Raw genomic sequence first — 23,798 nt, forward strand, 5'->3', positions numbered from 1 at the left:
TCTCGTGCGGTGCTAGGTCAAGAGCGTTCCCAGGGAGGCTTTGCTTTCCCTGCGGTGTCCATACGCTGCCGGCTACTGGCACTGCGCTTCCTGCTGCGCCTTTTACAAGGTGAAGAAAACCCCGCGCGAACTCTTGCGTATTACTTTCTAGGCACTCACCTCCGGTATTTGATGCCTAATGTACATCTTAACAGAGGCCCACAGTCAATAACACTTCCTGCATTTTATGCAACAGCTGTTGCATTTTTTCGGCATGTCGAGTCGACCTGCCCTGGAGTAGATGTGCTGAGTAATCCTATTGTTAACACAACAGCTGCTTTATTGCTCCCGCTAGTTCCCCCGGCTCGCCGGGTACGCTCTAGTCGTGTGACTTGGAGCGCGCTAACGGCGTCTTTTCTACCTGGCCACCTCCGGGACTTCATGTGGCGTCTGGGATGGGGTGTGCTTCCAACTCTCGACCGCCTCGAGCGGTGGAGAATGGTACAGTCAGCAACATGCCCGAACTGCACCCTTCAGGAAACAAATCAGCATGTTCTGAGGCAATGTGTCATTGCACGTATTTTCTGGATAACCGTGCATGCCGGATTTCGCGGCCTCGGAGTAAATCGCTTCGTTTGTTCTGGGCGTTGTTCTCGAGGTCGCTTCGCGTGCCTTCTCATTGTTGCCGGCGCTTTCTGTCTTTGGCGCAACCGCTGCGAGGCGGTTGCAGCGGGCCGTCGCCGTCGCGCTCTCTTCCCAATCCTAGAGCGACTGTACACGGAGCTTCTATCTGTTCTGTCGGAGGAGCTCTTCTTCCTCGGTGAGGAGGAATTCCTTCGGCACTGGTCTTGCCCCTTTGTGTTGGTCTGTGACAGACGCGTAAAGCTTGTTTTTCGGCCTGCCTGGTTTTGGTAGGCTGATGTCTCGGTTGGTATCGGCAGAAGCGCCATGTAAATACACAAGATGTACATATTGCTGTTTTATTTGTGCTTTCTGTTTTACCATATAATGTGCATAAATATACCTACCTTTTTGTGACATATTATATGTATGTGTGTGTAAATGTGCTAAAAATCAATTGTACGTGTTGCCTCCGCGTCATTCTATGTGTTTATTTATGTCCATATTACTGAATTGTGTTTTGTCTTTCTCGTGAACGTATTTCTAGCAAGAAAACGTCACGTTCAATTGTTATTGATGTTAACCGTTTGTGATACAATAAATTCTTCTAAACACGTATTCCTAGCAAGAAAACGTCATGTTAAATTGTTATTGATGTTAACCGTCTGTGCTACAATATGTTTTTCTAAACAGAATACGTCTATCAAGCAACTGTTATGCTTGATTGTTATTGGTGTGAACCGTCTGTGATGTAATACGTTTCTCCAAACACACATAAACATTCACAATTTGTTCTAAACACTCTTCAACCACTTTCCGAATACAGGTTGTTTCACTGTTCCTTCGAAACACAGCCTTGTTCGCGACATCATGGAGAGCTTACCGCTCTCCCATAGTAGGGTATAATAGTACTGTAAATCGTCGAACATTTAGGGGCGAAGCTCCTTAAGGCGGCACCCGTTCGTCCCTCGTAGTCGTCGTCGTCGTAGTAGTAGTAGTAGTCGTAGTCCGTAACAAGTCTTACGCTTTGACCTCCAAGGTGGTGCCGGTGGGAGATTTTTCCTGTGCGTTGTTGAACAATAAAAAATTCGCAGCGTGCGCGTTAACTAAAAGCCGAATTCTTCTGTCTCTCATTCCCCATTAGCAGCCATTGGCATGTTCCAGTAGGAAACGTTAGTAGAAGTAGAAGTGTAAGTCTTAGCTAAAAGCCGACTTCTTCTGTCTCTCATTCCCATTAGCAGCCATTGTTTACCTCCAAGGTAGTGCCTGGTGAGATTTCTCCCGTGCGTGATTAAACAATAAAAATTTTGTTCAAAACGCCGTTGATTGATGAAATAAACCAATGAAAGACGCCAGATGTTTTGTAAAAGCAGAACGAAAGAACGCCAGATGTTTCTAAAGCAAAACGAAAAGACGCCAGCTGCTTAACGAAAGACGCCAGATTTTTCTAAAGCAATGGTTTTCTAAACAATGAAAATTCACAGCGTACATGTAAAATTAAAATGAGCTGCAAGTCGTCATAACTCATCGAACCCTCAGTATAAACGCGCCCGATCTCACGTCGGTGATGATGTACTGGGCAGAATTCACGGAAGATTCACGGATTACCGATGAACCTCCGCAGCTTCGCCCACTCATCATCATTCACTCCGTGGATATGCTGTGATTTTTTTTTAAACACACGATTGCATAAGGAAAAATAGTTCTGCAGAAAACATTTTCGAAGCGTGCAACCGAGTATTCGAACCTGCGACACCTCGCTCCGAGGCGCGACGCATTACACTTAATGTCTTCCTATGTATGCACATTAACCCATGTATGCCCAGTGTCCTACATATGTATAGGACGCTTCTTTGATGCACTCTAACATCTCTATTTCTTTAGCCGATGACTAGCGCCACCTACAGGACATCAAGCAGGCCTGCTTGGTGTGCTGTAGGTGGCGCTAGTCATCAGCTAAAGGAATAGCGATGTTAGAGTGCATTAAAGAAGTGTCCTATATGTAGGACACTGGGCATATATGGGCTTTAATAATAATAGGAGTTTGTGAGGTTTCATGTGCCTGAACCGCGATATGATCATGAGACAAGCCGTAGTGGGCGACTCCGGAATAATATTGATCGCCTGCTCTTTAAGTGAGCCTAAGCCTAAGTACACGTGTGTTCTGGCATTTCACTCTATCGAAATGCGGGCGCTGTTGCCGGGAGTCGAACCCGCGTCCTCTAGTTTAGCAGTACAACACAGTAGCCGCCAAGCTACCATGACGGGTGTCAATTATTTAGTTTCTAAAATTGTCTCTACATTCTCAGTTATTTTTGTTGTTGTTTTTTCCGTGTGTTCTGTTTTTTGTGTTTTTTTTTTTTTGCTTTACGTTGGAGGGCGCTGCGATAGCTAAATGACAACTGACGCACGCTCTTTCCGCGCATCTGGTTTATAATGAGGCTTCTAACACCTTACGCACTAAAAAAAACGTGTCTTTCGTTGCTTCAAGATGTACGGGAGACAGGGTACGCCGAAGAACGCGAGCAAAAGAGCGTAGAAGTACTCAACCTACCACCACAGATGCCTTGCAAGACGATCACAGCGGTCAGGCTGCGTGCGAAGTAGCACAGGATGCTGCTGACGCCGACGATTAGGCAGCCCAACAAGGTCTGAGTCCGCAGAGACAGGAACTTTGTCAGCAAGCCCCACAGAGGACCTGCGTGTCAGAGGAATGAGGAGTGCCGACATTATTTGGCTCGGCTCGTGGCGAAAGTGGATGAGTGTAACATCTCGAGAGAGAAACAAAAACAAAAAGTTGATGTAAAAATGAAATGCGCCGCAGTGCGTGCGGCGCATTTCATGCTAGTCTCAGAGCTAAGGCGCCTCGATGCCAGCGTTCCCTCCAGGAAGGAACGCTGACATCGAGGCGCCCTAGCGCTGAGACAACCGAAGCGCGTCCTTTCGGCGCTCATTAGTGTCAAGATGCAGTACTTCACCTCTCCAAGACGGCGACACCACCCCACGCCAACAAGGGCACTGTGAAAGGGCGAAGGTGTGAAAGATATAATGCGCTTTTGTAAAGGCCCATACAGGAACGTCCGTGGCACAGTAGGTAAAGCGCAATGCTGATCATCGTGGACCTAAAGATTCTGGGCTCGACTCCCAGGTCATCCAAATCAACGAAACGTTTTCTTCCGTTTTTCTTTACCATCTGTTCGTGTGCATTTACCGACGTCACATCCGTGACGAAATTGACGTCAGTGAAGTCTTGGTGGACCCTGGCATAAAACACGAAAAAGCCAGAGCCGTTCCACTCTGGGAAGATGGGCGACCAGTGGAGCATACGGCCGCACTTCGTAAACGTAACGTTCTTCGTAAACGTGCTGCTCCTTCGGCGTTCTCAGAATGTTCGGTCGACCCATACTTGCCACGCACGACGGCCACCACGCACCGGCGAGACTCGATTGACGTGTCGAAACACGTACGAAAGGCGTACCGCTCCTCTGAAGCTTTCGGCACCTCACTTGGTATTGCGCTGCCTCCGGGATCGGTTACCTTTCACCGGTACACGATGTCAGTTGATGACGTCGCTATGTGACGTCATCGCTAGTTTGGTGGAGGTCACGTGGGTTTTTGCTATTCGTGGGCGGACCCGGACGGACGACGCGAAATCAACCAAGCGTGCCGGTTACAGCTACGTTGTAAAAAAAAAAAGAAAACACTGATGTTTAGAATAAAATGTTAAAGAAAACTTAGAATACTGTATGCTCTGTTCGGGGAAAAAAATGAATTTAGTTTCACCAAGCAACGTAGTAATGTGTGCAAGCACATTCAAGAGCCGCGGACAAGGCCAAACGCGGTCGAGATCTTGAACAACTTGCAAGCGTGACAGGCGCGCTGCCGAAAGTGCACGAGGAACTCCAAGCCCGACTGACCGAAGCATATGTAGTACAAGCGTCGCACAGCAGAGCATCGCCGCACAGCAGGCCTGGCCAGAGCATCGGCCGCATCCAATTCCTCCCGCTTAGTCACGCTGAGTCCTCGTGCTCTTTCCTGACATCCGTGAAATCTCGATAGGTATAGGGTAGAAGCGCTTTCGCACTAATTCTAAATGTAGGCAACTCAAGGCTCATTCACGGGCATCTGCGACGGGCAGCCGTCGTGTGAGCATTCGCGACTGGCGACCAAAAAGCGACTCAGGGCGACCGATGTTCACACCTGCGTGCGACCTATACCCGTCGCCACAAAGAGTTCACCGTCTATTCGCATTGCCGTTGCCCCCACAAAATAAGCTGCACGTCCTGTTCCTGCGCATCCGTTTGGTTTAGATATTGGTGACTACAGTCGCGAGGCTGAAAATTCGAGCAGCGAATGAGAGTCAAAACAGCCGCTTTGGGACCAAAGCGGCCATTCGAGACCACTTGCCTTGCGACTAACTTCGCGGCCAAATGAGTCACGCAAGCTAGTCGAAACCGCGACCTTCGGGTCAGCAAGCGAGCGCCGTAACCACTGTACCATCTCGGAGGACTACGCTGACCGAACGTGGTCCAAGAAATATCTCTTTGCCTTCGATAAGACGCTTCGCATTTTAAGGAAAGACGAAAAGAAACAAAAGAACGCGCACGGGAAACTACACATGCGTAAAAGGCGTTCAACCTTGGCTGACAACCTCGGCTGACAACCTCGGCAGCGCGTGAAATTCCTGTATATGTAATACCCTAATGCTTTTAACACGCTTACAAATGCGAAATGAATAAAAATCTCGCGGCACATCTCTGTACACGTGATTCGAGCCGAGCGATAGCAATCGCACGTTTGAAGTTTCATTTTCCTGCTGTTTGTAGCCGCGGCCGGCTCTGATACAAGAAACTCGTTCTCCTTGTTGCTGCTGCGGGCAACTTACTTGACCACTTGAGACCACTTAAAATGTGACGCCCTTCCAGCCGCAGATAGGAGGAGGTGGCGCATTTCTCGATAAGCATTTCCCAACCGGTGTCGGCTGAAGGTGAAGGCCGAAGGCCGTTTGCGCTTATTGCCAGCTCCGTCACGCCTTGTTTAAGTGAACGCTTTATTAAGCGTGATAAAGTGTATATAGCTGCGACAGGCTCTTCCAGCTATGGGGCCCCGTACACACATAAAAGCTCTAACGCCCGTATGTGTATTCCACGTATACGAAGGGCTAGTATTTTTGCATAAGGTTCGATCTTTCCTTTCTGTTCTGCGTGAAACGGTGGATGACTGTGTTTTCGTTCATTACTGTTCCAACTGCCACCTCAGCGACCTTTATACTGTATACCGCTGTGGCCAAAGTGATTCCGTTGAACTAGTATTCCGTATTCGATAGGATTTGCGAATACATTTTTTTCTCGAACACGTCGTATAATTGTTTGTACAATAAGAAAGTACTGTCACTTCTGCCGCTGGACGCATTGTTTTAGCGAAGAACGGCCGACCGTTGTTGGTGTAAAACGCTTACGAAGTAAGAGTTTTGAGAATTCGGCCTATTTGATATTAAGTTGCCATGTGCATGAGGCTATGAGGTTCATTAAGCGATGTCTCTATATGCTCAGTAATTGCAATGCGATGGCAGCCTCTTTTAGAGGGCCGCTCCTCCAGCTTACACCGTGACAGTGCTGCGTGTGCGGCCTGCAGTTTTCTCTTTTCTTTTTCTTTTTTTTTGTGTCTGCACACCTTTTGGCACAGTGTCCCTATCGTCACCCTCTGTTTATTTATATATATATATATATATATATATATATAGATATATATATATATATATATATATATATATATATATTATATATATATATATATATATATAGTATGCATTTAATAGTTTAGGTATGGTGAGCGTCTTAGAGGCGGGACAGCGACGGGACAGCAGTCAATTACCAAAAACGGAGCCAGCACGAGCACCAACCACAACAACCGCCTTTTTCATCGTTTCTCTACGGTAACCGTATTTATCACTACAATCACTCCCCGGCAGAAAAGGAGCCATCCTGGCGACCTATGGCACAGGTAACACTGGTAGGTCGTAGTGAGGTTTCAATCGGTCGACGTGAACAGTCTCGCGCCCACGGCGCCGTTGATCCGTAGGTGGCTGAAGAGGCTCAATAACGTAGTTGACGGGTGAAGTCTGGCGTAGGACCCGGTAAGGACCGTCATAGTTAGGGACGAGCTTTGCGGAAAGGCGGGGGGCAGATGAGGGCACGCGAAGCCACACGATTGTTCCAGGTGAATATGACGAAGGAGATAAGTTTCGGTCATGAGAGTGTTTCTGGCGGGCCTGGTCGTGCGTGGTAAGCGAGCGTGCGAGCCAGCACGAGCACGAGCACGAGCACCAACCACAACAACCGCCTTCTTCATCGTTTCTCTACGGTAACCGTATTTATCACTACAATATATATATATATATATATATATATATATATATATATATATAATATATATATATATAATATATATAGATATATATATATATATATATATATATATATATACCACTACCGAACCACACGAGAACGGGGTGGTGCGGTAGTGGTGAGAGAGGAAGACGAAGTGTTTAATAAACATGGATCTTCGTACAGCCATCATGTCTACTGCGTTACACTAGTCGACAGGATCTACCGTGCCCTTCATCATGGCAACATCCAAGAAAGTCATCAACATCCCGAAGTTCTCTGGAGCACCCGAGGACGTCCCCTTTGACAAGTGGCTCCGGCTCTTCGATGTGAAGACTGCGGCCGCTGCATGGACGGAGCGAGACAAGCTGTGCCACTTCTCCGATTACCTTGAAGGTGAGGCTTTCCGCTGGTTCCTCACCGAGGTGTTCGACACTGACGCATCTTGGGACAGCTTATCTGAATGCATGAAGCAACGCTTTACAAGCGCCGTAGCGGATCCTTTCCGTCAATTCATTCATTGTCGGCTGAGGCCAGGCCAGAGCCTGAAGGACTACTATAACGAAAAAACGTGTCTCGGACGCCTTGCCGACCTAAAGGACGCACACCTTATTTCCGGGCTCAATGACGGCCTTCCCGCCGATATGGAAATGGCTCTTGCTGGCCTTAACCCGTCTACACCAGCGACGTGGCTTTCAGCTGCGCTGCGCGTAGAGTCAACTTTGCAGAGAGTTAAAGTACAGCGCGCTCTTCCCAGTCGAAACACGCAGATCAACGCAGCAAGCGGCAGCGCCCGTCAGCGTCCACCTAACACGCCGTTACGAACACCCGCTTCTGAATGCAGACACTGCGCAATGGATGGCTTACCCCGACAGATGCACTGGCACAATGAATGCCCACGACGCGCAAGCATTTCCGCCCTCTCTACCGACCAGGGAAACGAGGAGGGCGACCCAAAGCTCATGTAATTCAGTTTGATGCACTCATTAACGGGTACCCTGTCAGCGCTACTCTTGATACTGGAGCTACGATCACCTGTATCAACGAAGCAGTGCTGGAGGCTCTTCACCTACAAATAATGAGGAATTCGTGCATCTCAGTTCAACAAGTCACATCATCTACCAAAACTTTGGGTCGCGTCAATCTAATGATACAGATAGGAAAAGTCACAAGGGAAATTCAGGCACATGTTCTACAAGGCATGAAGAGCAACTTACTTCTTGGCTTGGACAGTGCCTGTCTCTTTAACTTGTCCCTGGACCTTGACACCCTGACTCTACGCCAAGAGAATGACATCCTGCATCCTCGTGCACCAAACCATGCCACGGCTAATATGGACGCTTCTTTGCAGGAAGTTGAAGTTTGCGATTTAGTGCATCTAAATGAAACTCAACAGTTCGCATTGAAGCAGCTTGTCCATAAGTACGACGACATTTTTTCCAAGTCACAGACAGACATCGGGTGCATCATCAGCGAAACGCATCGCATTCTTCTCACCAACAATGTTCCCATCCGCAGGGCTCCCTATCGATGCTCAGAAGCCGATAGCGTTGAAATGGACAGACAGATCAACGACCTTCTTGCGCAAGGCGTCATACGACTGTCTACGTCACCATACGCTGCACCGGCACTTCTGGCAGAGAAAAAAGGGGAAGGACGCACGCGTTTCTGCATCGATTACCGCAAGCTAAACGCAGTGACGGTGCCCGACTATCAACCCATCCCTCGCATCGACGACGTTCTCGATTCTCTCGGGAAATCTACGTATTTCTCGACATTAGACATAACGTCTGGTTACTGGCACGTGAAGATGCATCCCGAAGACATTCCAAAAACGGCATTTGTCACACGTACCGGTCACTACGAGTGGCTTGTCATGCCTTTTGGCCTACGGAACGCCCCAGCCACTTTCGAACGGGCTGTCAAGTCCATATTGACAAAACACCGCTTGACGCACGTCACGAATTACTTTGATGATATTGTTGTCTATTCCGACACGTTCACAGACCACCTGAAGCATCTAGAGGCCGTTTTAAAAGCTTTCAAAAGCGAATTCGTCAAGCTGAAATTGAAGAAATGTCAATTCGCCCGAACCTCCGTTGAGTACCTGGGACACAGGGTATCGAATGGCACGGTCACTCCGAAACAAAGCAACGTGGATGCAATCCTACGGTTTCCGACACCATCACGCCCTAAAGAGTTACAGCGTTTTCTCGGCACTGTGAATGTTTACCGTCGCTACATCGCCCGCTTCAGTGAAATTGCTCACCCACTGACACGCCTGCTCAGCAAAGACGCCACCTGGAACTGGGATTCGGACTGTGAGCTGGCTTTCACTCAGCTCAAGAAATGCGTAACAGAAGAGCCCATCCTTAAAATCTACGACGCCTCCAAACCTTGCGTGCTATACTGCGATGCGTCCAACAAAGGTATCGGCGCCGTCTTGAAGCAAGCGGATGATGAAGGTCGAGAGCATCCTATTGCATACCATTCACGCAAGCTACTCAAACACGAAATCAATTACGCCATCACAGAACTTGAATGCTTGGCAATTATTGACGCCATTGATAAATGGCACTGTTACCTACACGGGAAACCTTTCACTGTGATCACGGACCACGCGGCGTTGCAGTGGCTTAAAAACATCAAAAATCCCCAAGGGCGTCTCTTCCGATGGTCCTTGAAGCTCTCCATGTACGACGTGAACATCAAGCACCAAAAGGGCATTGACAACATCGAAGCCGACGCACTGTCGCGAAACCCGATGATTCAACTCCTCTCTGTTGAACAACTGCGAGAGCATCCCCACGACAAACCGCCCGGCAAGCATACCATTGAGAACGGAATGACCATAGTCACGCGCAGAGGGATACGAAAAGTCTACGTCCCCTTTGCCCTCCGATCTTCTCTTCTCCAGAAAGCTCATGGCACTTTCGGTCACGTCGGTGTAAAGAAGACATTGCGGCTTCTCTCTCCACAATACTATTGGCCTGACATCGTCACCGACGTTTCCGAATACATTCGACACTGCGATACTTGCCAGCGCTGCAAGAAGCCGAAGACCAAACGCTTTGGTTCCTTGGAGTCTTTACCACCAGCGGAACAACCATTTGATCTTCTGGCCATGGACACTATCGGAGGTTTTGCCAACTACGGTTCCTCCAAAAGATTTATCCACTTAGCCGTTGATCATGCCACCCGTTATGTGTGGGCTTTTGCACACAAGAATGAGACCTGCGACGCCTACATCTCTTGCCTGAAGAGTATCTTCGCTGCTGGAAAGCCTCGGAAGTTCCTTTCCGACCGCGGCACAGGATTCACCGCCGGCAAATTCAAGCAGTTCCTCAAGCACAACAACATTCATCAGCTTTTTACAAGCTCACAACGCCCGCAGTGTAATGGCCTAAATGAGCGCACCAATCAGTCTATCGTAACTCGCCTTCGTTGCAAGATTAATGACGAACCCCGAAAACCATGGACGCGTCTCCTCCCTGACGTTATCGACGAATACAACAGAACACCTCACGAGGTCACGGGCTACCCACCCTGTTTTCTTATGTATGGCACACCATCGTACCCTTGTCTCCTCTCCGACGTTGCCGAAAACCTGCAGGACGCTCGTGCAAACGCGGTCCGCAATTCACTAGCATATCACGAGAAAAACAAGCTTATATACGACAAGAAATTCATTCCATCGGAGCTTCAAGTGGGAGACTTCGTTCTATACGAAACACCCTGGCATCCAAACCGCAGCAAACTTAGTGCAATAATGGAAGGACCGTATACGATCATACGCAAGATATCCACTGTTAACTACGAGATCGAGCGCGGCGTGGCTCCACTCGGTCGCCAGACTGACATCGTTCATGTGGGCAGATTAAGACGATATCATCCGCCCCTGCATCTACGACTCTCTCGGGGGGAGGGGGAAGCGTGTGACGAACCACACGAGAACGGGGTGGTGCGGTAGTGGTGAGAGAGGAAGACGAAGTGTTTAATAAACATGGATCTTCGTACAGCCATCATGTCTACTGCGTTACATATATATATATATATATATATATATATATATATATATATATATATATATATATATATATATATATATATAAAATGTCGCCAACGGCAAGTTGTCATTTACTGCTTCCGATTTTCAAGTTATCTTGCCTAAGTTCCTTTCTTAATGAATTAAGTGACTTACTCAATGACTTTGCGCTTGATCTCATGTGTGTATCTCCTATCGTGATGCCCTTTTTCCTTATTTGCATGCATGCAGTTAATAATAGTTTTCAAATATTTCCTTTGCTACTTCGCGACTTCTGTTATGAAGCCTGTATTTGTGCGCCCGCGGTATTTGAATAAATACGATACACCGCGGATCATGTTACATCGACCTCTGAAGAACAATCCGAGAAAGTACAGGACATCCGATAATTATGCTCATTCGTATAAGGACGCTCGGACCGACGTAAAGCTATTCGGCCTTGTAACCAACGAAATCGTCACCCCGAAGTAATTAGTGAGAAAGATAAGTGATCAAAGGCATTCGAAGGAAATTGCGAAGACGGCGGAACCGGCAGGTGCTTTAGTTTTATACCTATATCAACGTGATCAAATCATTAAGACCCCACTGCTGGACGAAGGTCTCTGTACCCGGCCCTGATCTACAGTTATACGCCTCTCTTGCATCATGCGAAACACGTGGGCGCCTGCTGTGCCTACAAATTGCCTATTATCGATCTCTTAACCTAACCCTTCGGCGTCCTTTACAAACTGGATCGAAGCAGCGCCAGCAGACGGTACGAAACAAGGAATGGACACAGGTACATGACACTCAATAAGCAAATCTGACGCTGACTAACAACGCTAACACGGCTGCTAATCAACGTCTTGTCCGTGCGCTTATCGTCCTATCTGGACAGCGCTGTTTTCATCTAAAACCATTAACCAAATGTGCCCCCCCCCCCCCACTATCGATCCCCGTTTTTTACATATCCTTCTCCATTGGCAGCCTACTGTGCTATGCTAACAAATGATCACAATAATCTATGATAGGGGTGGGCATAGGCCTTATTCGGTTTATATTTCATTCATTCATTCATTAGCACATTAGATCTAATTAATGTTGTATCTAGCAAAGAAAAACGAGCTCTAAAATTCCCCTTCATTCATTCATTCATTCATTCATTCATTCATCAAAGTATTTTATGCTCAGAGCATGGTGGAGGTATTCTATCAGTGATTTCCGATTGTCCCTGTATTTCGTGAGCTCATTCTATCTCAGCCGGCGAATTTCCCGGTTTCATGACGCCATCTAATTATCCGTTGTCCTGCAGATACTTCTCATCTCTCCCGGCTCAGTTCCCTTGCCTCTTGTCTTCTGAAACTAACACATCAGTGGTCACCTGCTATACATTAATTTGTTAAACGGACGCTAAAGAGTACGATAGTTTTACGTTTGTTTCACTCTTTCTCGATACCAAAAACTCTAGTCTTCCAACGAGGAGAGTCTAAGTAGGCCAGAAAATGCTCAATTAAAGGCACAGCAAATACGTGCCAAAGCCGCGATGTGAATATGAAGCGTGCCGTGAGAGGGGACTCGGAAATAACTTAGACCACAATTTAATTTAGACCACATTTCGCCCCCTTCGCCTTCACCGTGGCTGGGAATCGAACCCGCACCCTCGTGCTTAGCAGCGCGACGCCATAGTCGTTAATCCACCACGGTGGTTACGCCACAATATTAACACGAGCGACACGAGCGATAAATTCTACATTCCATAATTATTGTCGAATTTGAGGTGCAGGGTCCGTCAAAAGTTCCCAGGCCACTATCTCATCTATTCTTATGGCAGCGTGGCCTGGGAACTATTGACGGACCCTGTAGATGCAACTTAGATGCACGTGCGCCTTACCTAAGAGCATGGCAAGGCTCATGTTGAGACTGATGACCCAACTGGTCCTCTCTCTGCTCTCGCCGAACGTTGACACCAGGGCGACGAAGATCACACCCCCCGAACGACGCAGTAGACTCAGCCAGAAGAGATTCCAGGCCGCAGCCGAAGCCACGAGCCAAGCCCAAGGCCCGTCTGGACCTTGATGCCGTCTGTTCCAGGAGGATTCGCGATGCGTCATCTTGAGATTCGTCTTGAAACTTGGTGCCCTAGTTTGAGACAAGTTCACCGACTCCGACTACGCTCGGCAGTTTCTTACAGAGACGTATCTTCGTGGAGAACAAGGTCAAGGTCGCCAAAAAGCAAAGGCGCTTTGATTAGGAACTCGGTTCAGAATGGAAGATGACGTCCCCAGTGATTCCACTTCGTCCATTCGGCATCTGTCGAATCCGCGACTCTTCCAGAGGAACAATATCGCCGTAATGTTGTTGCCTAGTCACGATAGTGTCTTCCCTCCCCCTTCCTGTCGTAGAGCTCACAGTTATGCGTAACTGTCAGAGCTATGTAACCAGTACATCACGCACGGTGAGACCTGCTCTGGCCAAGCACATCATGAGAGCGCTGTGTGTTGTTAGTTGTCCCAGCGGGGGCATTAGGTATGACGCGGTAACGGGCACGTCTCAACAAGTCCGAGCTGTCAGAGTACTGCTTGCCAGGGAACTTTCTTTTAAGCGTCAACTTTCCTATACCCAACGGCACTCTTCTGACCTCCGTCCGGTTGGACTCTTGCGATCAAAAACAGAAAGTGGAATGACAAAAGCCTAATTTTGCAAAAGCTTGCGTGCCGGTTGTCTCCAGCAGATCTCGGACGTCAGCAACTACGCTTCTGCAGGATCACAACCTTGCCGAGGCACTTCCTTGTGGCAGGCTTCCTTCTATTCCGTATACTATCAGTCCTTCCTCAGCACTTCCGTCACACGCTATTGACAGCGAACATCCACATCGAGGCACCACTTCCGGGGTATTCCACAAGACCTTCGTATGCACTTTCAGAGACGGCAAATTGTACTAAAGAAGTCAGCTGCGCGGCACGCCATCTGGCAGACAACCATCATGTATGAGACGTATAGGCGGCCCATCTCTGGAGTATTGCCGGGAGCTTCCGTCTTCAAATCAAGCTGAGTCCTTCCCAAGTGCTACACACACGTGCACACCCACGCGACGCGGTTTCCTATAAAGCCAACTGATCCAAGCAAGCGTGTACCGCGCTGTTGTTTCAGATTAGCACTGCCTGAAGCCGCTGCCACTCGCCTTACTTGATATGCGTCCCATCGAGCACACGCCCCATCGGTCGGCGCGCCAGCTGGCAGCTAAAGAGTGTTCTCGTGTGTTAGCAACAGGAGCCCTTCGCTTCTCCATAGACTCTCGTGTGCACGTGAGAGAGGTGTATATGCAGCGAGAGAGAGGGAAATGGAGTGAGGCGAGGGCAACCAGTTTTTCCGGGGTTCTTTCTTCTTTCTGTTTTTCTTACCGGATCAACGCGAGAAAGCGCCTGCCCGTTCTTCCCGCGACAAAGGTCGTTCCACGAGCCCTCGATCAAGCACTCCGCACGTTCATGCAAACTTTGCCCGGCCCGCGACAACGACGATCGGTTGCTCGCGATCGCGTAATGGCGTCGTAATTACTACCGGTTGCTGGAACCCGTCATCTCGTTGCGAGGCGTTTCACTTTTTGCTTTCTTTCTTTTTTCTTTCTTTCCGTCGTATTGGCTTCGCTCGGATAACCACGCCGCGTCCCGACGTCGCGTGCGTCGCAACATTCATCAAGGTCGAACGGAGAGTGCATGGGACAAAGACTGCAGTAACGACGCTGGGCGGTGATTCAGATCTGGGCCGTTGCAATGTTCAGTGCCCGCGCAAGGGCGTAAAACGGGTGTATACCAGCACGAAAGGGAAAGCGCGCGTCTTCGGTACCGTGCGCAGGAATTTTCCTCAAGCGACCGCAGCGCTGGAGCACAGCCTGGCGAGTGGAAGAAGCGATATTGGGTTCGTGGCCTGACTACAGTCTGTTACCACCACGGAAGCTTAAGAAGAATAGTTGGTGTGAAAATGACGCCTCACGAGCCCGGTGTGATATATTGAATATATATATATATATATATATATATATATATATATATATATATATATATATATATATATATATACCGTAAACCACTGCACCACCGAGGTGGACTCGAATGTCTCTTGCTGAAAACAATGACTTCTACAGAACAGAAATTTGAATATGGCTGGAAGTTAATTATTGAGGAGAGCTATACTCGGTTACATACCAAGTACCGACATAAGGTACTCCAACATGGAGCAGAGCCCCGTGGCCACTATACCATCACCGCTGACATCTCCTTGCGCCAGCGTTTTGTAGAGTTACGCCAGGAGTTTTCTCCTAGCCTTAATTCCTATAACATTCCTATTTGTTGCTATCGCATTAATAGACCTCTCCCGGGGTAAGTCACACCACGCCGTCTACGTCCCTGCGTGACGTCACGGGCGCACGTGACGTCACGCAGCAGTGAGCGGCCGCTGCAGTGAGCGAAGCGGTTTTCGTGCTGTCTCTTTTCGTGGTTTAACGCGAAGTAAGCGGAGAGAGCACAGCACGTACAAAGTTATGAGCAGTCTACGGATCTCAGTCGAGATCGACCGCGCCCGGCGGAGGTTGGCAAAACACCCCCGCTGCTGGCTCAGCGTGGCGCAGTCGCAGGGTGCGTGGTGCCTGTTTGTTTTCTGATTTTTTTTTAACCTCTGCCATCATCTTTCCGTTGCAAGATTAGTTGTGGTATGTGTCAGAGGACATACACGTGTGTGGTAAACTGCGTGACGAAAAATTTGCCACGCTAGCTGGCCGTTTAACTTGGAGAAGTGAACCCACTTAGTAGTCTGTGCGAGAAAGAGCGGCATCGACTCGAAAATGTGCCTCATTTATTGCGGCGTGTAGTGTGCGTTGAAAGCAAGTGACGATATTGGCTCGTCTTTACGGACGGTGAAAGTGACAACATTGTGTGTGGTGCGTGCTGTGCGAATAACGATGCATCTTGTCGGCGAAAACATTGGCGCACGTTGTGTCTAACAGGGCCAGTTGCGGTGACCGGTTGTCGACGGAACATCAGGACTGGACATTTTAGTGAAGGTAAAAATGAATTTGACTCGATGACCCGCGAGTACGTATATACATTTCAGCGTTTGCGCTGCGTGCAGAAAAAAAAAGAATTGCGCATAATCAACGGGCTGAAATGTACGACCACGCATGAGCTCCTAGCATGTATGTTTTACTGGCTTTACCATTGCCGAAGCCGCATTTATACGCTTCGCCACCGAGAATTCATGAACCCATTAAAAGTATCGCGTTTTATCAGAGATCTCAAACGTATTAATGGTAACAGTGGAGGTTCTTGTTTGTCATATACTTGTTAGGTTACGTTTACGGGCTCGGGCTCGATTTTTATGAAGTGACAATGGACATTCCAGGTGTGTGTATCAAGTATAAACCAGCAAAGTGAGTATGCAAACACGTAGTAGGCATCACATAACGCGAAGTAACAGCGCAAGAGATTATGTATATAAATAAATTATCGTGTTTAACGTCGCAAAGATGCTCAGTGCGTCACAAACGCCGGAGAACAACTTGGCTTTTCACGGCATTGGATTTGTTAACCTCAATCGAACGCACGGCAACGAGTGTTTCTTTCTTGCTTTCCTCCTTTTTTTCTTTTTTTATTGTTTTTTTATTCATCTCCGATCAGAATTTTGCTCCGCCAGTGAGAATCTAATCCGTGACCTCGCGCACAGCAGCTCAAAACCATGTTGCCGCCTATGCTGTACATCGTTTAAAACTGCATTGTAGATGTCGCGACAGAAATTGGAGTACGTTCACAGCCATGCCATGCAAACATTTCTCCAAACACCAGTCGTTTAGTGTAAAGTACATACATCTTTTCGGCACCATGAAGATGTACAACGTTCGCTATCGAAGAGAGTAAGGTCTTTTTGTTGCTGTACACATCTACGACGAGCAAATAACCATATGTTGACCTATATATCGGCAGTGACTTTTCCTTTAAATGCCGTAACTTCAGAAAACAGAAATTTCTAGAAACTTCTATCGAAACGATACAGACACACGCAAGGCTGCTACTGCCGAAAGATCCCGCTGTGGAACTTTCCTGCCAACCAGCGCCTGCTCCGAGGATGGAGCTTGTGGGTGTGGCACTCGCAGTGACGTCACACTGTTTGCAAACCGAGAGAAGTCTATTGCTTCACCCTAACGGCGAGACTGGGCCTTCTTTTTATTTCTTTCACCGCGCGAGCAGCGGCTCGACGAGATACCCATGAGCGGTTATCAGCGTCGACCGTTATCGCTCAACCGCTGCCCTGGCGAATGTGTTCACTCTCGCTCTTCACTATCGCGACGCGCACCTGTGAGACAGCGGCTCTTTTTTTCGGACCACGTACAGTCCAGTTTTCACGTTCTTCTGCGCTTAAAGAAAATCAGTTTCACCGCAACGGCGAAGCAATGAATGCGATAGCAACAAATTGTAATGTTATACGAAGTAAGGCGGGCAACTAATTCTTTCCGGATCTGATATCGCGTGACTTTTCAAAACGCTGCTGCAAGAGAATACGGCCGCTCCAGAGAGAGAAGCGGTTGTCGCACAGTCTCCTCGCGTTGAGAACACAGCACATAGAAGGGTATACGAGCCGTCTGGTGATGCCTGCCGTGATAGCGCGCACGCCAGCGATCGCGACCGCGCCCCTATAATCAAAGTTCACAGTTGCTGCTCGAGCGACACACTCTCCCCACCCCACCCACTTCTTCATGCTCCTTCAAGACGGGCGGGGCGTTTCCTTTCGGCTTGAGCAGCAATCGACGGCAGGCCTCGCACGCGGGGCGATGTTATCGCACGCGCCCTCCGTGCGACGGAAATGGGTCGGCTCGTTTCATCTCTGCTTCAGCCGCGTTCGTCCACCCCGCTCGCGCGCTCTTACTCGCGGGTAGAACATACGATGCGCGGAGGGATGTTATCGATTTGGACTTTATACGGAGCATGACGGCGACAACAAAAACTCGCCGAGAGTGCCCATATAATTGCTATCGCAAAAAACAAACACGAAGTATCTGTTACAATGATAGGCGACCACGGTGTTTAGGCCAAACTTTAGTACGAGCAACGTCAACAACTTCTAGAATCTGCACTTATCAAAGTACACGTGCAAAGCTTAGATACGCATGCGACTTACTTAGCAGCAAGGCAAGGCTCACTTCGACGCTGATGACCCAACTGGTCTTCTCTCTGCTTTCGCCGAATGTTGCCACCAGGGCGGCGAAGAACACGCCTCCCGAAACACGCAGTAGAGTGAGCCAGAAGAAAATCCAGGCCGCAGCCGAAGCCATGAACCAAGCCCAAGGTCCATCTGGACCTCGATGCCGTCTGTTGCAGGAGAATGCGCGATGCCTCATCTTGGAAGCCGCCTTGGAACTCGGTGCTCTAGACTGACGCAAGAACGCTGACTTCGACTGTGCGCGGCAGTTTCTTACCGCGACGTATCTTCGTGGAGTACTATAGGTCAAGGTCGCCAAAAAGCGAAAGGTCTTAGACTAAGAACTCTGGTCACATTGGAAGAGCGCGCCTCCTATGCTTCCACTTCTTCCACTCGTTACCTGTCGAATTTTCGACGTTTCCAGAGGACCAACATCGGCGTGGTGTCGTTGCCTGCACCCGGAAGTGTCTTCCACTTGCTGTCCTAGAGCGCACAGTTATACGTAACTGCCAAAGTTATGTAACCATTAAGCCATTCGTGGTGAGGTCGGCTCAGGCCAAGCACATCACGAGAGTGCCTCGTGTTCGAACAGGGACTTTAGATAGCACGGACTAAGGGGGCACGTCGACACATGAGCAATGCCAGAAACCCCTTCCACCGCCTTGATATGCGCCCCATCGGGTAACCGCTCCGTTCGGTCATCATACCAGCTGGCAGCTAAAGTGTTCTCGTGTGGGAGCAACAAAGCCCTTGACTCGTACACGTGTGAGAGATAAATATACACAGATGGAGAGAGAGAAAGAGAATTGGAGATAGGGTTACGGCAATCAGTTCTTCAAGGACTCTTTCTTCTCTTCCTGCTTTTCTTTCCGGAACAACGCAACAGCTTGCGTTGGCAGGTCAGTGCTCGTCCTGTTGTGTTCGTTATCTATTCTTGCCCTCGTTTTTCGCGCTGCTTCAAGCTAAACGCAAGAAAGCGAATGTGAGTTCTCCCTGCGACTGAGCCCGTTCCACGAGCCCCCAATCACAAACTTACAGGGTCCCTTACGCATTCGCCTAAGACGACTCGAAAGGAAAAGCCATCTTCTTTTTCTGCTCAGTCGATGTACAAAAGCTCCCCCGCCTGCCTCCGAAAGATTTCTGCACCGAACGTGGTTTCGCACTACCTCCAGAATCGGAGGCATATTGCAAGCTTTCTGAAACTGGTTTTGCACGGCCTCCGTGATTGGCCCACCTTTCACCAAGCGACGGTGTCATGCGATGACGTCATCATGTGACGTCGCGGTATCGGCGTCATAGCGACGTCATGATGGCGCCACAAATTTTGGCAATCCCTGAAGTCATTGTGACGTCATCAGGTGGTGATGATTTTTTTCATCCCTCGTGTTGACGGCGACGACAGAAGACGCCGACGGTCAATTTTCGCGTTTGATGAGGCATCTAATGCTTTCGCCTTAAGATGCCAAGTCCGCCGTGCGCGCGACGACGGTTGGTTGCGCGCGATCGCGTATTATACCTTCGCATTACCACCGGCTGGGGCTCCTCATCCCGTCGCGAAGTGTTTGCTTTTCTATCGAAGCTTGTTACAATTCGCATATTTCGGTGTCGGCGTCGCTCGTGACAAACCCGGCGCCGGCGAGCGTACAGAAATGTGGCCCTCCAAGGTGCGCCGGTCACGTGCGCGTACGCCGTTTTCAAATAATTTAGGCTCTCTCGATCGTGGACTTGTCGGCGATCAGCAGTTTCTGATATCGCAATCTGTTCTTTTATCGAGGACACATTTGTGGCGGTATGCTCGTGTTGGTATGGCATTATCAATAAATTCTAAGCGCACAAACAGACGAGGACAAAGAACACGTAAGACACACAGGCACAAGAAAGAAAGAAAGAAAGAAAGTGAGAGTAAGATAGTGCATCACGCACCCAGACGCAGAGCTTCGCTTGCCCCCATTTCTCCGATAGGGCAAGGGCTCCTGATCTTTTTTTTTTTCTTCTAATTTCTTCATCGAAAGGCTTCACTCAGATAACCACGTAGCGGTCCGCATGTATTTCAGCTGTCATCGAGGTCGAACGGGACGTGCATGTGACAAATGCATGTGGTTCAGGGTGCTGACACAGTTCAGGGGGTTTCAGTAACAGACTCAGTCACACTGCATAGTAATGCATTTTCCGCACTCACACTTCCGAAAACATGACGATCGGCGAGAACGGCACACTTCGCGTGCACCCAACTTCGTCGTCCTCTTCTTTCTTCGAGCCGACGCATGCAAAGAAGTAGATGCTACAAGCTCATTCGCACCTGCGACTAGCACCGGTCGCGCGATCATTTGCGACTGGCGTCCAAAAAACTCACAGGGTCCCTTATGCATCCGCCTCAGTTGGCTCGGAGGGAGAAAGCCTTCTTCCGATCTATTGAACCTCCCGCGCCCCCCTGCGAAAGCTTTCTGCAACTAACGTGGTTTTGCAATGCCTCCAGGATCGGAGGCATGTAAGTTTTCTGTACCTAACTTTGTTTTGCACTGCCTCCGGGATCGGTCCACCTTTGAAAGAGCAACGATGTCCTGTGAGCATGACGTGACGTCATGATGAAGTCAGAATTTTTGTTACATGTGACGTCGTCATGACGTCATCACGTGATGATGATTTTTGCATCACTTGCGTTGACGCCACCGACGGGGGACGCCGGTCAATTTTCGCGTTTGATGAGGCATTTAAGGCTTTCGCCTTAAAAAGTGACTCGAGGCTACTGATGCTGACACCTGCATGCTATCAATACCCGTCGTCACGTAGAATTCACGTCTGCCCGCATCACCATTGCCCCGTAAAATAAGCTGACGCCCTTGTTTCTGCGCATTTGATTGGTTTGGAGGTTTGCGACTGCAGTGGCGCGACTGGGCCAAAGCAGTCGTTCTGCGACCAAAGCGGCCATTTGCGAACGTTTGCGACTAACTTGGGCACGCGGCCGGTGCTAGTCGCAAGTGTGAACGAACCCTAGGGCTCATTCATGTTACTTGCTACTTCAGGAACCTGTCGAGCGACCGCTTTGGCTCCGTCGCTCTCTGCTCGATTTTTCGGTTGCGCGACTGCAGGCGCGAACATCAGAACCGAACGGACACGCAGTAACTGGACGTCAGCTTGTTTAACGAAGCAATAGCAGTGCGAGCAGTCGCGAATTCAGTGTGGCCACGGGTATGGGACACCCGCCGCGGTGGTCAAGCACTTAGGGTGCTTGACTGCTGACCCGGAGGTCGCGGGATCGATGCCCGGCCACGGCGGCCGCATCTCGATGGAGGCGAAATGCTAGGGACAAGTGTGCTTAATTTAGGTGCACGTTAAAGAACACGACATGGTAAAAATTTCAGGATCCCTTTGCTACAGCGTCCCCCATAATCATATCGCGGTTTTGGGACGTAAAACCCCAACCATTATTATCATTACAGGTATAGCTCGCATTACAAGGTGCGAAAATTGGTCGCCTTGAGTTGCTTTTTGGTCACCAGTCACAAATGGTCCCGCGACCATTGCTAGTAGCAGGTGTAATAATAAATGCTAGCGTTCAACTACAAGTGCCGTGCGCTGGAGTTTTCCACCAAGGGGGATTGTTTTCCGCAAGCGACAGCAGCGCCAGAGCACAGCCTAGCGAGTGTAAGGAGCAACATTCGGCCGTAGCCTGAAAGCGATGCGCGCGTCGCCTTCAGCTCTAGTCTGGAAATGTTGAGATGGTCCATAGACAGATCGAGGCCGGTATGGAGCACGCGCAGGGCCGTAACTACTGGAGGGGGGGGGGGTTGAGGTGTTTCTGACACCTCCCCCCCCCTTGAAATTCTTTCATGATTTTATTTACACGCCTTCACTGCGACCACCAGTTGCCAAAGTTAGCAGTTCTACACACAACTCCCCCCCCCCCCTCCCCCCCCCCCCCCGAAAAAAATGGCTGGGTACGGCCCTGAGCACGCGTCTCGCTTCTATATAGCGAACACGTACACCCGAGAGGTTCGAGAAAGCTATCTGCTCGCTCTTTCTGGGGAAATAACCTCCAGTTAAATGTTCCAGCCTTTAGTTGGTATTGCAACCTGTATACAATCACCAAGATTAGGTGCATTAACACTAACATAGCAGAAATTCCCACTTGTTATGTAGCCAACATCTCGAATAATTTTTCTGTTGGGTGTACATGACTCGGATCCCGGGGTTTCTTCGTGCACGCCTACAAAAAGCTTTTCCACGGATTAAAGCGAAAAGCGCCTATACCTGTGTAAATTACGCATGCAAAAAAAATATTTTGCTCGGTTCTTTCCTTGACTATCAAATTGCGAAATAAAAGCTGCTCATTCCTGACGAAAGCGTTAAACTTGGCTTAGTACTCCTGGGTTATCTCCACGGATATCAGCCATGACATTCCATGTTTCAAGCTAAAACCGAGGACGCAAAAGACGCGCGTCCACCTATTTCAATGGGCCCGTGTGAACGGCATGTTGGTCTCACACACGTGCTAGCTTCGTAACCACAATATCTGACAATTTGAGGACAGCTCACAACTCCCCCATAGCAGTATAGTGCGCTAACTCAATGAGGTTTCAAAAAATTGGCCGCGTATCTGCGTGCTTCGCTGCAAATGTCGTGTAAAGACGATAGAAGAGGCGCTGTGTGATATATGGACGCCATCTGGCAATACGTCGGGAAACATGAGTGCTGTGTTGCGTGCTGGTAGTCCCGGCGCAGCAGCAGGCGAAGACCGGCGGTGACCAACGCGACCGGCGGGGACGCCAGCCAGCCCGAAAACGCGGTTTGGCGCGAAGCGCTGAAGCAGAGAACGTCCGCACTCAACGCGTACTCTCCACACACTCTTTTATTTACACTTCGCCTGGGTAAAACAGGAACGCCAGAGCGGCGCCACAACCAGCCTGAAGGCGCCACAACGCTGCTTTTTCATTTTTTAAAATATTTTTTTTCACCTTCTTGGCCTTCTCAAAACTAAAGTTTTTCAACACCAACCCATGGCATTCGTACAGTGCAATACAGAACCGAAACCGAAACACAACAATGAGCTCGTGCGAAGGGCACGGAGGAAGGCAAATTTCAGCGCAGTCGCATTTTCAGCTTTGTTGAAACAGCGCTCACTAGACGACGACGAAGTAAAAGAAGGCACAGGACAGGCAGCGCCCGACCTGTGCCTTCTTTCACTTCGTCGTCGTCTAGTGAGCGCTGTTTCAACAAAGATGAACGCATACCAACTCGCTCAAGCTTCCATTCTTATGCGTTTTCAGCGCAGCTTAAGAAACTAGGGTCCTTAAAATTACGTATGTATGCATTTTCTATTAAAGGAACACGCCACCTAATACTTACCTAGTGATGTTGCACCTCAGATATGCATGATATTTACTTTTTGATCGACAACGTTCACAAGTATGAACAGCCGTACCAGTTCAAGACGGCTGGCCCTTGGGCAAGTGGTTCAACTTTGGCCGAGTGGCTGAATCGAGGGACGTGCCGACAAACAGAAAGACAGACAGACAGACAGACAGAAAGACAGACCAAAATTTCTGCGTTTAAGTTCCCCAAGAAAGACTATCGTCTTGAAAAAACTGGGATGGAGTCTTGCA

The 23,798-nt window shown here is 49.0% G+C and overlaps 1 protein-coding gene across 2 annotated transcripts; it reads right to left on the minus strand.

Annotated features, from left to right (window-relative positions):
• Positions 1–2,980: 2,980 nt before the first annotated feature.
• LOC119389879 (monocarboxylate transporter 13) lies at positions 2,981–18,343 on the minus strand. Of its 2 annotated transcripts, none has more exons than XM_049414562.1 (2): positions 18,175–18,343; positions 2,981–3,298 (listed from the first exon to the last, which is right to left on the minus strand). In XM_049414562.1, the coding sequence occupies exons 1-2, from the start codon at positions 18,326–18,328 to the stop codon at positions 3,087–3,089; spliced, it is 366 nt and encodes a 121-aa protein (XP_049270519.1). In that variant the 5' UTR covers positions 18,329–18,343; the 3' UTR covers positions 2,981–3,086. The 2 variants fall into 2 exon arrangements, with proteins under 2 accessions (XP_049270519.1, XP_037513221.2); XM_037657293.2 differs by lacking the exon at positions 18,175–18,343 and adding an exon at positions 12,902–14,300 and having other exon boundaries at positions 3,072–3,298.
• Positions 18,344–23,798: the final 5,455 nt, after the last annotated feature.

Source organism: Rhipicephalus sanguineus, chromosome 4 (assembly GCF_013339695.2).
Source record: "Rhipicephalus sanguineus isolate Rsan-2018 chromosome 4, BIME_Rsan_1.4, whole genome shotgun sequence".
Taxonomy (NCBI): Eukaryota; Metazoa; Arthropoda; class Arachnida; order Ixodida; family Ixodidae; genus Rhipicephalus; species Rhipicephalus sanguineus.